General features: G+C 66.3%; 3 protein-coding genes across 3 annotated transcripts; 1 reads left to right on the top strand and 2 right to left on the bottom strand.

Moving 5' to 3' along the window:
- The first annotated feature begins 2 nt into the window (after positions 1-2).
- CHLRE_07g325753v5 (uncharacterized protein) lies at positions 3-3,192 on the top strand. Its single transcript, XM_043064080.1, has one exon. It carries the CDS (start codon positions 81-83, stop codon positions 369-371), a length of 291 nt encoding a protein of 96 aa, XP_042922647.1. The 5' UTR covers positions 3-80; the 3' UTR covers positions 372-3,192.
- Positions 3,193-3,290: 98 nt separating this feature from the next.
- Positions 3,291-9,112, bottom strand: CHLRE_07g325752v5 (uncharacterized protein). Its single transcript, XM_043064079.1, has 7 exons — positions 8,975-9,112; positions 8,753-8,898; positions 8,424-8,530; positions 8,031-8,226; positions 6,998-7,762; positions 6,325-6,747; positions 3,291-6,200 (listed from the first exon to the last, which is right to left on the bottom strand). Exons 1-7 carry the CDS (start codon positions 8,988-8,990, stop codon positions 3,681-3,683), a joined length of 4,173 nt encoding a protein of 1,390 aa, XP_042922646.1. The 5' UTR covers positions 8,991-9,112; the 3' UTR covers positions 3,291-3,680.
- Positions 9,113-9,437: 325 nt separating this feature from the next.
- Positions 9,438-13,662, bottom strand: CHLRE_07g325751v5 (uncharacterized protein). The gene is made up of 5 exons (XM_043064078.1): positions 13,265-13,662; positions 12,973-13,110; positions 12,627-12,674; positions 11,138-12,376; positions 9,438-10,627 (listed from the first exon to the last, which is right to left on the bottom strand). Exons 1-5 carry the CDS (start codon positions 13,439-13,441, stop codon positions 9,965-9,967), a joined length of 2,265 nt encoding a protein of 754 aa, XP_042922645.1. The 5' UTR covers positions 13,442-13,662; the 3' UTR covers positions 9,438-9,964.
- Between the last annotated feature and the right edge of the window lie 93 nt (positions 13,663-13,755).

Below are 13,755 nucleotides of genomic sequence, written 5' to 3'. Positions count from 1 at the left end.
TGCTCCCCGGCGAAACGCAACGTGCGCTGCGGCGAGTCGCGCGGCTGCCCATGCCGCTGACACCCTTCCTTTGAAGGGTGATGCTTTCGTACGTCGTGTCGGACGTCACGTGGCGCAAGTGGATCCTGAATTTGGTGCTTGGCCGTGTGTTCCTTTTGCTTGTCGCGAACACAAAGCTCGTGACAATTGCGTTCTCATCGTCACGTAGCGATTGGGCTTCCGATCCAGTTTTTACGAGGGGACGAACTCTCTTCCTCGGCTTGGGCTTGCGCCTTGCGTGCCGTGATGAGCTCTGTGATGTGAGAGGCAGCCTGCCTTATGCAGATAAGGAAAGGGGCCATGTCGGCACTTCGGTGTTATTATTACGCTGATGCTAAGGTTGAGAAGAGGCGCGGCAGCATTGAGCAGCTCCAACTGCTTGGGGGAGGAGAACGAGCTCGGATGCGTGGGGGAGGCAGGGACCACGGGAGTGGCATGCTTAATTGAAACGATTCGAGCCCGGTGACTGTGGAACAGCGAATGGATGTGGATGTTTTGCCCCCGGAACTGTGTGCGCACATCTGCGAATTGTTTGTCTGCGGCTTGGCGCTTGGGTTGCTTTTTTAGGCGCTTCGCAGAGGCAGTACTTTGGCGTAGGCACTCGCTCATTTATAGAACTGAACCCGGAATGAGGACTCTTAAAACTCCAGCCCACGGCGCCGGCGGCATGCTTCAATGCGCATGGCATGCAACGGGGCAACCCCATGCAATGTCGGCGTGCCCAGTACGGTAGTTGCTGACGGGGCCAACGCGCCCATTTTACTTCGCGCGTCGGCATGATGGGGTTCACATTGCATTTGCGTATGAGAAGACGGGGGAGGGGGCAGGTTTGGTTTACAGGCATGCCGCATGCACGTGCTCCCGTGTGGGTGTGCATCTGCATCCCTGGCCGCGCTCGCGAATGAAGTAGTCTGGTGGGTTGCGGTGGGAGCGTGTCTGCGTGCCATGCACACCGTGGATGATTTGCGTGATTACACTCACATCTGGCGCGGCAACTCCGCGGCGTGTCGTGTTGCGGTGACTCGGTTGCCGGGCCTTGGAGCACATGTCGCAACAGAAGGTGTGTGTGTGTGTGTGTGTGTGTGTGTGTGTGTGTGTAATGTCTGGAGGACGGCTGCGCAGGCATGCGACGGCGAGGGAAGGTGTGGCTGGTGGAACGGATGTGCCCTGTGTCGCTGCGAGCACGGGCACCCAGGTGGAGGTGAGATGAGACGCGGTCGAGCACTGGGCGGCGGGGCCCCCACCCTTGTTGCGCGGGTACAGAACACATGCCCCTAAGCTTTAACTGCACACGCGACAATGCGAAGGCGATGTATATGTGACGCTGACACGCCATTCTGCGGGCATTGCATTTCACCGGCAGAGCAGGATTTAGCCCCGGCCCATTCGACCGGGTTGAGGGGATGGTGTCATGGTTGGATCGTGTCGTGCCGTGCGATGTCGTGCCGTGCGATGAGGCTGTTGCCCGGCCTACAAGGGCAAGCCCGGCCTTGCCCGGCGCTGCTCTTTCGTTACTCCCGTACTCGTACCGAACCAACACAGGACAGACTATATGCTGTAACGAACTCTGGTGGAGTGGCCATTCACTGGGGTCCGGGAAGCGTTCTCTCTCTGTAGTTCGGTGGGCGTCATCGGAGGGCAAGCCAAGTCTAGGCGCTTACAAGCGCATAGCAATGTCACTCTACGGTCCAGGCCCAGGCGTCGCTTCTCACACTGCATGTCTTGGACGGCGCTTTAGGCGACGCGAGGACAGAGCTGCCCGCCCGCAGCAGGGTGTGTTACCAACACAGGACAGACTATATGCTGTAACGAACTCTGGTGGAGTGGCCATTCACTGGGGTCCGGGAAGCATTCTCTCTCTGTAGTTCGGTGGGCGTCATCGGAGGGCAAGCCAAGTCTAGGCGCTTACAAGCGCATAGCAACGTCACTCTACGGTCCAGGCCCAGGCGTCGCTTCTCACACTGCATGTCTTGGACGGCGCTTTAGGCGACGCGAGGACAGAGCTGCCCGCCCGCAGCAGGGTGTGTTACGCGGCTCCCTTGCTCGCCAGACCAAGTAACGAAAGAGCAGCCCTGCAGTCGTGGAAGCGCGCTTGGAGGCTCGCGACGAGCCGCCATGGACTTTTGGCTCGCGAGTTTGGTGCGACGAATAGTCGCGCCGATCATTTCCAGCACTCTGTTGTCATTTGCCATAGCCGCTTAGGGCCGCAGTGTGAGCGGAACAGTAGGCAAGGCGCACTGTGCCCGCAGCCGGCCCAGGGACTCGCTACGCACGAAAAGCAGTCCGCAGTGTTATCGCCGTTAGTTCTTGCCGCGCTTAACCATCATGCTGTTGCAGTAGGCCTGCGAAGGAGTGGTGCAGAGGTCTGGAGATGCCCCACGGGGTGACTGCTCTCGCGTCGGATTTGCAAGTCGGAGTTCAGGTCTTGCACATTGGTGACAGGTTCACGGTGGAGGCATGTGGTAGTGCTGAAGCTGCGGACAAAGCTGGGGGGACCGCACACCCGCGGTCGTGTGTGCCCCGCAGTTGGTTGCCAGAGGCTTGAGTCGTGTTCAGGCATGCCTTTGAGACCAGCTCTACGCCAGCTACTCTCCTGGACACTGATGCATACGGTGTGGGGCTTTTGGGCATGTTTGAGTCCCATTCGCTATGGCCTTGAGGAGAGGCGGTCACACTACAGTTACCAACCTCCAGACTCAAGTTTTCGTCTGATCGTTTGTGGGGGGAAGTGGTGTGCCCGGTGACGAGCTAGGCACAAACCGGCAGATGGTCGTGACAACTGCGCCCCTGTGACTGGTCCCGTGTGCCAAGGGTATGAGGCGTCTGCTGGAGGGCTTCGCGTCACGAGCCGGCAACACATAAAAGCCAGGGTGACAGGCGGTAGCCGGCGGCGCGGTTTAGACGTCACGTGTCGAAGGGGCGCGGCCGCGCGCAGCTGCAGTTTCGCACTTGGCATGCACATCGGTGGTCAGAGGACGGTGCGGCAATGAGAGCGCGCAGTCTGTGGAATTTAGACAGTACGATGTCCGGGAGGTGTGCTCCGGAAGCGCGCGTGTGAGAAAGGGACCACAAAACGGAATTGCTACGAAATGGATGAGAGGAGAGACTGGGGAGCCGGTCAAAAGGCCGCGAAGCGTGTAAGGCCGCTACATGCGGGTTGGGCACGTCCATCTTGCGCAGGGCTGGGCAGTCGGCTCGCACACACAGTGGCACTACCCGGCTCACATCGGCTGCGTGTGGGGTCGTGCGGGAGGGCTAGTCTATTCCAACACCACTCTGAACCAAGAGGGGGGGGGGGCACAGTCTGGGCACAGCTCCAGACCTCCACTGCCATTCATTGAGATCTATTCCCCGTAGGCGGGCCTGCCTTACATGGTGGTATCGTCCCATCAATCCATACTGTAATAAATCGGCAAAGCACACCAGTCGCTCCGCGCCGGCGCCACGCCACACCTCGTCACCGCCCGCACTCCAACCCTGCTCTGCCGCTGCAAACTGTTTGCTGTCTGCTTATTGATATGCTTGAAAGAACGCAACACGCACAAGCGAACATGACGTTGTAGAGCCGAGGCCAGTGAGTTGGGGTATGGGCGTCTGCTGCACCCTACGGGACCTCGCCAACCTGCCTAAACCCTGTCCCATCACACACCCGCACTCCAACCGGCAGGCGGCACACACGCCAGGCACTCCTCCAGAATCGCCTCGGCTTCCTGGAGGTCCCGCTCCCGCCCCTCCTCCCGCTCCTCCTCCCGCTCCTTTCGCTCCTCCCGCGCCGCCTCCCGCGCCTCCCACTGCGGCGCAGCCTCATGGCTCCGTGCCTCCGGCTCTCGCCCCTGCACCCGATCGTGGGTTGCCCCGGAGCCCGGGGTTGCCACCCGACCCGACAGCAGCCGCCGGGCCCTGTCGTACAGCTCGGAGCTTGACGGCGGGTACGTGTCATCCCTCCCAGCCGCTGGCACGCGACCACCACCATCATTGCCCCCTCCACATCCGCCGCCATCACCATTCCTGCTTACGTGCAGGCCCGCTGCCGCCGCTGCAGCCGCCACCACTGCTGCTGCCGCCGCCGGTGCGGCTGTGACGGCCGCCGGCGGAAGTGCCGACCCCGCGCCTCTCGCTCCTGCATGCGCGCACTCCGCCGGGGCCGGCAGAAATAGAGCAGCAAGGGTGCGCATCAGCTCCGCAGCACACGCCTGATCCGACCTGTCGCCGCCGCCGCCAGCAGCAGCACCCATCCCGCCGCCACCCATTCCGCCCATGCTGCTGCCAGCTTCTGCGCCCACCACCGCCGCCGCCACGTCAGGCCGTAGCAGCACCGGCTGCGGGCACAGACCCTCCGCCGCTTCCACAGCGGCCGCCAGCGCCGCGACGGGCCGCACCCAGCACGCGTCGCATGCCGTGCCTCCTGAGTCCTTGCCATCCCCAATGCGGCAACCAGTAGCCCGCCCCGCCAGCCCCGCCACCACGGCACTGGGAACCTGGGCACACGCCTCTCGCCTGGCGCCTGCTGCCAAGCCCAAGCTACTGCCGCCGCTCGCGCCTCCACACGCCGCCGCGGCGCCCCGGGGCGGCGGGCAGCTGCACGTGGGCTCGGACGCCGCCAGCTCCCGCCACACCCGCAGCGCAAGGAGGAGCAGGTCCACCTCGTCTGCCCGGTGCGCTGGCGCCGCCGCTGCCGACCATTCGCTGCGCCGCCCCTTGCCCCAGGGCCCTGACACCTCCACCGCCGCCGCCGCCGCCGCAGTGAAAGCTGCGGCATGTGCTGCACTGGTGCCGCCACTGCTTCCGCTGCTGGCACGGGGCAGCTGAGCCTCTGCGAGGCGGGTGACCGCCGCCGCCAGCCGCCGCCACCACACGTGCTCCGCTGCATCCGCCGCTGCACTCACTCCATCCCGCTCGGACTCCTGCCACTGCTCTCGCTGCGGTTCCTGGCACTGCCGCTGCCGCTGGCCCACTTGCGCCTCCTCCCGCACCTCCTCCTGCACCGTCCGCTGCTGCCGCCGCCGCCGCTGCCGCTGCCGCCGCCAGTGCAGCAGGGCGCGCAGTGGCGCCGCGTCATAAGCGCAGAGCGCCGCCAGCAGCTCCCCACTGCACTGCGCAGCCCCGCACCCCCCCGCGCCTCCACCGCACCCACAACACCGTTCTCCACACAGGTCTAGGACTGCCGCCACAGCACCTGCCACACGCACCTCCACCAGCACGCCTCCCCCGCCCCTGCTGCCCCCTCCGCTGCCTCCGCTGCCGCAGCTGCTGCCGCTGCTGCTGCCACCTCCGGGGGCCTGCGCGGCCGTGTCCCATGCCCCTCTCGAGGCTTCCATCGCGCAGAGTTCGGACTGCGGCGCAGCAGCCGTGCCGGCGGCCACCTCTCCCTCCACCATTGCCATGGTTGCCGCCGCCGCTGCCACTGCGGGCGTCGTCGTCAGGGTCCTCAGGGCGCCCAGCAGCCGTATCGCCGCCGCCGCGCACGCCGCCAGTGCGCGAGCCGCCGGCGCCGTAGTGCTGCAACTGCCGCCGGCGCCTCCACCAAAGCCGCCGCCGAGGCCTCCTGCCGCGATGCCGTCGCCACATCCAGGGGGCTGCAGCCAGGCACCCTGTGGCGCGGCGTGCGCCCGCCAGGCGCTCCATTCCCCAAGCCCCGGCTGTAGCCATGCCTCCGCCTCCGCCGCCATCGCCACCTGGCCGAACCCCATCGCTGCCTCGTGGGTGCCCAGCAGCAGTTGCTGCTGCTGCTGCTGCTGCTGCTGCTGCTGCTGCGCCGCCACAGCCGACAGCGCTGCTACTGCCTCACACAGCCTCGTCACCAGCACCGTCACGGCAGCCACGCCACCGCCCGCCCCAAACGGTTGCGGCTGTGGTGGCGGCTGTAGCGTTCCCTGGGCCTGGTGGTGCGGCCGGGCAGCAGCAGCAGCAACGACAACGCACGCATCCGCCAGGGCTGTAGCAAGGGCGGCGGCAGAGAGCGCAAGGGAAAGCTGCTCGGGCCCCCCGGCTGCACCCACGGCTGTAGCATCCTGCGCCATTGCCGAGACTGCCTGCTGCGCCGGCTGTAGCTGACCCGGCTGTAGCTGTGGCGGCTGCACTGGTGACGGCTGTAGCTGCAACTGCTGCAGGAGTGGCTGCAGCAGCTGCGCCGCCAGTCCGGCCGCTTGTTCCAGGAAAGCCTGAATAGAGAGGGGAGGGGCGGCACAGCTTGCAGCATTGTAGCACGGTGTAACGGTGCTACGCCCCGAAAGCCTGAACCCTAACACCACCGGGCACGCATGACACGCCCGTGCACGAACGCACCTGGGCCGCAGCTGCGCCCGCCCACACACACAGCGGCGGCACGGTCGACCGCTCCCCATCACCACCGCCGCCGCCGCCACCCCAGCCACTCCTGCTGCCGCTGCCGCCTCCATTCCTGCTGCTGGCAGCGCTGCCGGCCCCCTCCTTCCCGGCTCCGCCACCGCGGATGCACAGCAGTAGCGCATCCAAGAGCGCCTCCCGCTCCGCGCGGCTCACGACTATTGACCCGGATGACATCGACGGCCTCCCCGCCACTGTTCCTGCTGCTGCTCCTGCTGTTGTCATTGTTGCTGTTGTCGTTGTTGCTCCTGGTGGTGCTGCCGCCGGGACTGCTGGCACGTGGCCGGAGGCGGGCAGGAGGGCCGCCGCACACAGCGCCGGCAGTGCGGCCGCCAGCTGGGTGGCCGCCAGGAGCCGCACCGCCTGGGAGGAGGGGAGTGGGGGTGGGGTGGGGTGGGGTGGGGTGGGGTGAGGGTGGGGTGAGGGTGGGGTGGCGTGGGACGGGGTGGCGTGGGGTGCAGGAGGCACAGCACGGCAGAATGGTGTTGAAAAGTTAGTTGTCAAATGTGAGTGTCAACCGTCGCATGGCATGCGTCGAATGGGTGCGCAACATGAGGGTGCCTAGCAACACCCAACGGTTTTTGTTTGACCCCCGAGGCAGGCCCCTCCCCACCTTGACGCTCCTCAACAGCGCCACCACGACCTCCGCCAGCGCCCCCAGCCACAGCCGCTGGTGCTGCTGTTGCTGCTGCTGTTGCTGCTGGTGCTGTTGCTGCTGCTGTTGCAGCTGCTGGTGGTGCTGCTGGTGGTGCTGCTGGTGCTGGTGCTGGTTCTGTTGCTGCTGATGTTGTCGCCACTGCGCCGTGCGGGCCGCTCCGCCCTCGTCCTCGCCGCCGCCGTGCTTGCAGCCGCCTGCGCCCACAGCTGGGGACAGCCCCAACGCGGCCCTCAGCGCGGCCGCCGCCGCACCCATCTCCGGCCCCGGACCTCGGCCGTCACCGCCGCATGGCTCCTGCTCCTCCGTCCACGGCCCATCGTACCTAGTACCATCACCAGCACCACCACCGGCACCAGCCGCCGCCACGGCGAGCATTTCACTGTCGGTTTCATTGTCAATATAGTCGGGAAGGCCACCACTGCCGCACTGCGCACTACTCCCGACTTCGTCACCGTTGCCGCTGCCGCCGCTGCCGCCGGACGCCTGCCGCCCCAACAGCCCCTCCTCTGCCGCCGCCGCCACCAGACACGCCCCCGCCGCACGCAGGTGCAGGTTGTCACTCAGCAGCGCCGGCAGCGCCACCGACTGGAGCAGGCCGCCGCTGCTGAGGCCGCTGCCGCCGCTCACGCCGCCGAGACTGAGGCCGCCATTGCTGCGGCCATCGGCGGCGGCCGCCATGAGGGTATTGGTTTTGGCTACTCCGGGAGACGCAAACTGGGCCTGCAGAAGGCAAGGGGGCAGCGGTGAAACCTGGCGGATCCCGTGTAGCAGCCAGCGGACCCGTGTCCGCATCGTCATGTCCGCATCGTCCTACGCAGCTCCGTGTGCCCCACTGACCCAACCACCGCCACCGATCACATCCGTCCCATCAGCCCCCTACGGCCGTTATTCGGCCAGCCCGCACCCGCACCCGCACACTCGCACACCCGCACACCCGCGCCCGCATCCGCATCCGCACCCGCACACCCGCACACCCTCCGTGCCGCACCCGCAGTGCCGCCGCCAGCTCCACGCCGCCGCCCGCCGCCGGCCCATGCAGCGCCGCCAGCCCGCAGCGCAGCGCCTCCACCGCCTCCACCCGCAGGTCGGGCGGCAGGCCCGGCGCCGCCGCCGCCGCCGCCAGCTGCGTCAGTAGGTCGGCGCCGCCGCCGGCGCCGACATGGGGCCCCGAGGCGGCCGCGCCCCTGTTTGGAGGGCGCATGCATGTCGTGAAGCGTAGGGGTTTGAAACTGAGAGAGAAAGAGGGTTTCAAGGCGCTGAAACGAAGTGGGGGTGGGGTTGGCGCCGTTGCAGGCTAGCAGGCTCCATGTTTGAAAAGCCCTGCGCGCGCGTGTACTGTAACCACTGCGCGCGCCACACTTTTCAGGGTTGGCTTTCTCACCTCTGCCACTGCAGCAGGCACCGCAGGCCGTGCGGTGAGCTGATCATTGCTCCCAGAACTCGCGCCGCCGCGGCCGCCACAGATGGGCTGCCCCGGGCTAGAGCAAGCTGCAGGCGGCACAGGCAGTTTAAAACGGAGGGGTTAAAGGGCCCCGTTGGTCTTGCTGACAGCAGATGCTTTGCTAGGCTCCAGAGTACAACTCTCTTGACGCTTGTGTACTTTGCATTGCAGCCAGAAGCTACGGGAGAGGAGGGACAGTCGGGGGAGGGAGCTGGCGCCCCCTGCACACAGGAAACAGATGTGCCTCGACAGGGCTGCCAAAGTCGCACCTGCATCGCCTCAAAGCCTCTCGCCCGCACGAACGCCTCCCGCGCCGCATCGCTGTGCTGGCAGTACTCGGCCAGCGCCCGCGAGACTGCCACCGAGGAGCAGCAGCCATCACCGCAGCAGTCGAGCTCGCCCGCGAGGCACTCGCCTGCGATGGCGCACCGTCGAATCGGCGCGTGAGCTACATGTCAGCTATTATTGTCTTAACGAGTACTCTGTGACACATTTAAAGCACAGCATGCGCGATATCAGAGCGCAGGTGAGGTTTACCAGAAGCACCGGACAGCAAAATGTTGAAGCACGACGCGAGCCTGCTTTGGGCCCCTGCAAACTGGGGCTTGCGTATTCGCGGCATGATATGGAATTTATTATATAATAATGGTTAAGCAACTGAGGGGTGTGGCGATGCGGGATGGCGGGTGCGTGGACTTGCATGGGGGCTGGCGCGGTTCGTGTCGGCGCCCCTTCACATGTCCTACTTCGCCCTACTTGCTTTCAGCTCCTTCCATCGTGCACAAAAGCCACTAGGTTATGCTTATGGCACATACTCGCCACGCACGAGTGCCGCCAGCGGGATTGCCGGAAAGCGTGCGGCTGAATGCGGCCCGGATCTTGTGTGTGCAGCCGTGTGCTCGCGCCATGCACGCGTGGGCGCCGCCGCCGCCAGCGGGTGTAGTCGACCACATCAGTTCAGTGACATTACAACGCTGGTCGCCACTGCGAGCCCCTCTTCGCCGCGTGCACCCTGCTATATGGCCAGCACCTTACTGCTTGCATTGCAAAGTTCAATGAGTCACGTCGTGGCCCTTGCCACGGCATCAAGTGAGGGTACTGCCTAGGTACCAACTTGTCCGTTGTTGTGTGTGACTAGATTTGCACCCACTACAACCGACCAAGCACTGCGTCAAGTTAGTCATGTATCTGCGAAGCCCACGTCAGGCCTCCCAGTCAGTCGGCTCTGTCTAGCAGCTTTGGCTCATTGCATAGCCCGCCTGAAGTCCTGCCCAATGTGTCAAGATCACCTCTGGTCAACGGCAGCATATCACCACATGCTAGTGTATCAACGGTCACCCCCTTCTGTCACCACTGTGCCGCCGGCGATCCCCGCGCCACACACCCGCTCTCCACCATCACACCAACCTTACACACACAGAGACCATACACACACACTTACTCATCACCCCACCTATCGTTCACACCACACCTGCCCCCGCTCACAAGAACACCGGCTTGGAGCCGTGCCCCAGGTTCCCGGGCTTGCCACCCACCGGCACCCGCGCCGCGCGCCCCGCCGCCACCTGCCGTCCCGGGCTGCCGTCCCTCCCCTGGCCCCCGCCCAAACCCATCCCCAACCCCGTCCCATTCGCGTAGTCATCCAGATCCCCCGCCTTGAGCGTGCCGCCACCTCGCGACCCGTGCCCGCTGGTGCCCCCCACGCTCAGCCCAGCCAGCCGCTCTTCCTTGCTCGCACGCAGCTCCGCAATCCCCAGCCCCGGGCCCCCCGGCGGCCCCTCCTTTGCTGCCGGCATGCTCTCCAGCCTCGGCAAGAAGCTCCCGCCCTGCTTGCCGCCCTGCCGGCTCCCACCACCACCACCGCCACCACCACCACCGCCTCCGCCACCTCCCGGCATTGCCACCGGCTGGTCACATGTGAGGCAGCGCATCTTGGTTGCGATGGGCCCCAGGCCACCGCCGCCGCCGCCGTTGGCGCCGGTGCCGAGCGCGTGTGCGGCGCTACGCAGCTGGTCGCCCAGCTCGGGCCGTAGCGCGAGTGCGTCGCTGACGCCCGCGACGGCCTGGCCCAGGGCGTGTGTCTGCAGCTGCAGCTGCCGCAGCGCGTCCGCACTGGCGCGGCCCTCCAGCGCCTCCTCCAGCGCCTGAGCGGGGGACGGAGGTGGGGTGGGGATTACCATCCCAAACCAAACCAAACCAAGCAAGTGGGATGGGGGCAAGCAGGCAGGCAGGCAGGCAGGGGGTGAGACGAGGTAGAGCGGAAGGTGTGCATGGGCGGCTACAGTATGCGTGTGAATGCGTGCACCTGTTGCTTGAGACCTTGGGCCGGCTGTGACCGCAACGTCGTCACAGCCCACCAGGAAGTGCACGCCCCGAGTGAGTGCCCTCCCTCTTTGTGTCCCTGTCCCTGTCCCTGTCCCTGTCCCTGTCCCTGTCCCTGTCCCTGTCCCTGTCCCTGTCCCTGTCCCTGTCCCTGTCCCTGTCCCTGTCCCTGTCCCTGTCCCTGTCCCTGTCCCTGTCCCTGTCCCTGTCCCTGTCCCTGTCCCTGTCCCTGTCCCTGTCCCTGTCCCTGTCCCTGTCCCTGTCCCTGTCCCTGTCCCTGTCCCTGTCCCTGTCCCTGTCCCTGTCCCTGTCCCCCTCCCTCTCCTCCCCACCTGCAGGTCCTCCAGTGTGGGCGCCCCCTCCAGCCGCTCCTCCATCGCCCCCTTGAGCTCCGTGCGCACATCCCCCAGCGCCGCCTCCAGTCCGTTGAGCCGCTCATGGAACAACGTGTCCATGTCACGCGGCTCGCCGCCCTTCTTCAACCCCTCCGCCACCTCCTCCAGTCGCGCCGCCAGCGCCGGCAAGTCGTGCTCCGTCACCGCCGCCAGCGCCGCCGCCTGCTTGGCGCCCTCCGCCGCCACCGCCTCCACGCTGCTCTTCACCAGGTTGAGGTCGGCAAAGGTGACGTCGGAGCCGGTGCGGCCGGCGGCGGCGCGCGCCGCCGCCGCCAGCTCCGCCACCTGCGCCTGCAACGACCCCACGCCCTCCTCCACCGTCTGAAGGCGGCTGAGCGACTCCACTGCATTTGAGCCCAGTCCGCTGCGCAGGCTCGCCACCTGCTGACCCAGCCGTTCCAAGCCCTCCCGCAGGGCCTCGTTCTCCGCACGCACCGCCGCCAGCTCCGCCGCCACCCGCGCGCCGCCGGCGGCGCCGCCGGCGCCAATGGGCGCGATGGTGGGCGAACTGGAGCCCGTGGCGCCGGCGGCGCCGCCGGCCGTCAGGCCGCCGACAATGGCCTGCGCCGCCGCCGACGCGCCGCCGGCACCCAGCATGCTGCCGAGGCGGCTGGGGCCGGTGGGGGCGCCGCCGCCGGCGGCGCCTGCGGCGAGGCCGCGCGGGCTGAGGTACACTGGCGAGCCGACGCGCGGCAGCGGCAGCTGCGGCGGCGGCGGCGCCGCGGCCGCCGCCATACCCGAGGTGGAGGGGTGGCCGCTGCCGGGCGCTGTGCCGGGGGAGGCCGCACCGGCTGGCGGCGCTGCGGCGGGCGCCGCCGAGGCGCCGTCCGCCGCCGCGCTGGCGCCGCGCGCGGCCACGCCGAGCTTGGTGGCCGAAGGCCACAGCTCGTCCGCCGGAGGCGGCGGCGCAGCAGCCGCCCCTGCCGCCGCCGCCGCCGCCGCCTGCTCCTCTGGCGCCGTCGGTGGCCGCCACGCCGCCAGCTGCAGCGGCGGCACGCCGGCCGGCGGCGGGCCGCCGCCTGTGGGGAACTCCAGGTCTGGCACGGCCACGCCCAGGCCGCCGGCGATTTGCTCCAGGGCCAGCAGTTTGCCGTTGAGGTTGTACACGCCCGACAGCCGCGACTCCAGTCGGGCTAGGCGGGACTCCACGTCGGCCATGCCCTCGCCGCTGCTTGCCTGTGTAAGCGGTTGCGTGTTGCCGCAGGTTGCGTGTTGCCGTGTTTGTGGAGCATGGGGTGGTGTTGGTGGGATTGTGGGGTTGTGGGTAGGTTGCAGATCTGTGTCTCTCACCGTGCGCCCCGAATCCCTGTGACATGTGAAGCCGTCCTGGCGCCGATTGGTATTCCCGGCCCCCAGCCCCTGGCCCCCGACCCCCGACTCCCGAGAGCCCCGGCGGCTCGCAAGCAGGACCCGCGCGCTGACTCACCCACTCGGACCTGGCCGCCGCCTGGTCTGCCAGCTTGTTCTCCAGCGCCTAGAGAAGAGCGAGAGGAAAGATATTGAGGGCCGAGCCCAACGAAAAGGGTGGGGAAGAGACGCCATGAATGTTGGCAGGTGCAAGGCGGAGCGCAGCGCTGCAAAGCGCTCAGTGCGGAAGCAGCTCCGCACGATACGGTATCCGCCGGCCCCTGAGATACGTACTGCAGGCACCCGCCCCCAACGCCACCCCATACGGCCACGCGCCACACCACCCACGCGCTCCATCACCGCTCGCCCGCTCCCTCCTCGCTCCCCATCAACAAACACACACCAACAAATAAATGTGAACACACCTCCAGTCGCGATAGGATCTCTTGCTGGTTGAAGGGGTCCAGTTTGGGCCCGGCCGCCTCGCCCTGTTTGGACTCGAGCAGCCTTATGCGCTCCAGCAGCTCATCCGCCGTCACGTCCTTCACGGCTATCCGCTCCATCTGCATAGTGAGCAATGCGTTCGGCGGTTTGGGGGGCAGACACAGAAAAGGGAGAGGGCCCAGTTTGCCGCCCGGGGCCAGCGCGGCCAAGAGCGCGGCGGGGGCACTACTCACGCTGGCAAAACCGGGGCATTCGAAGGCGACCCCATCGTACCTTTTCCTTCATCTGGTTCAGGTACGCCGCTTGGGACTGGATGCGCTGAAAGAGCTGCTCCACGACGAGCTGGAGGGGCGTCTGGACCATAAGGGGTTGCCGGATGGCTTTGAGGAACTCCTTCTGCTCGCTTTCCTCCCATCCTATCCGTACTTCTACACCTGTATTCGTCCCCATTTCGCACGCGAGCTCGCGCTCAGGGACGCCCAGCTATGAGCTGTGGGCAGCCTTTGCCTTCTTTCAGGCTGTTTAGTGTTCTATTAGATATAAACAAGCTATTCCATAGCAGCTAGAAAATATTTGAAGGGGGAAAACACCAAGAAGTGCTGTTCGAAGGCAACGAGTTTTGTTTCCCGTAAACTGCAAGTTTTTGCCTTTATCTGCTCAAGTATTTATGCAGTCATGCAAATACGTTCGTTATTGGCCGCGTACCTAGCGAGTTGGCACATGTTGCTGCCCCATCATGTTGCGGTTCGGCACGCAGGGGCAGG

Source organism: Chlamydomonas reinhardtii, chromosome 7, assembly GCF_000002595.2.
Source record: "Chlamydomonas reinhardtii strain CC-503 cw92 mt+ chromosome 7, whole genome shotgun sequence".
Classification (NCBI taxonomy): domain Eukaryota; kingdom Viridiplantae; phylum Chlorophyta; class Chlorophyceae; order Chlamydomonadales; family Chlamydomonadaceae; genus Chlamydomonas; species Chlamydomonas reinhardtii.
Note: the sequence above shows the minus strand (reverse complement) of the source record. Positions and strands in the feature narration are given on the sequence as shown.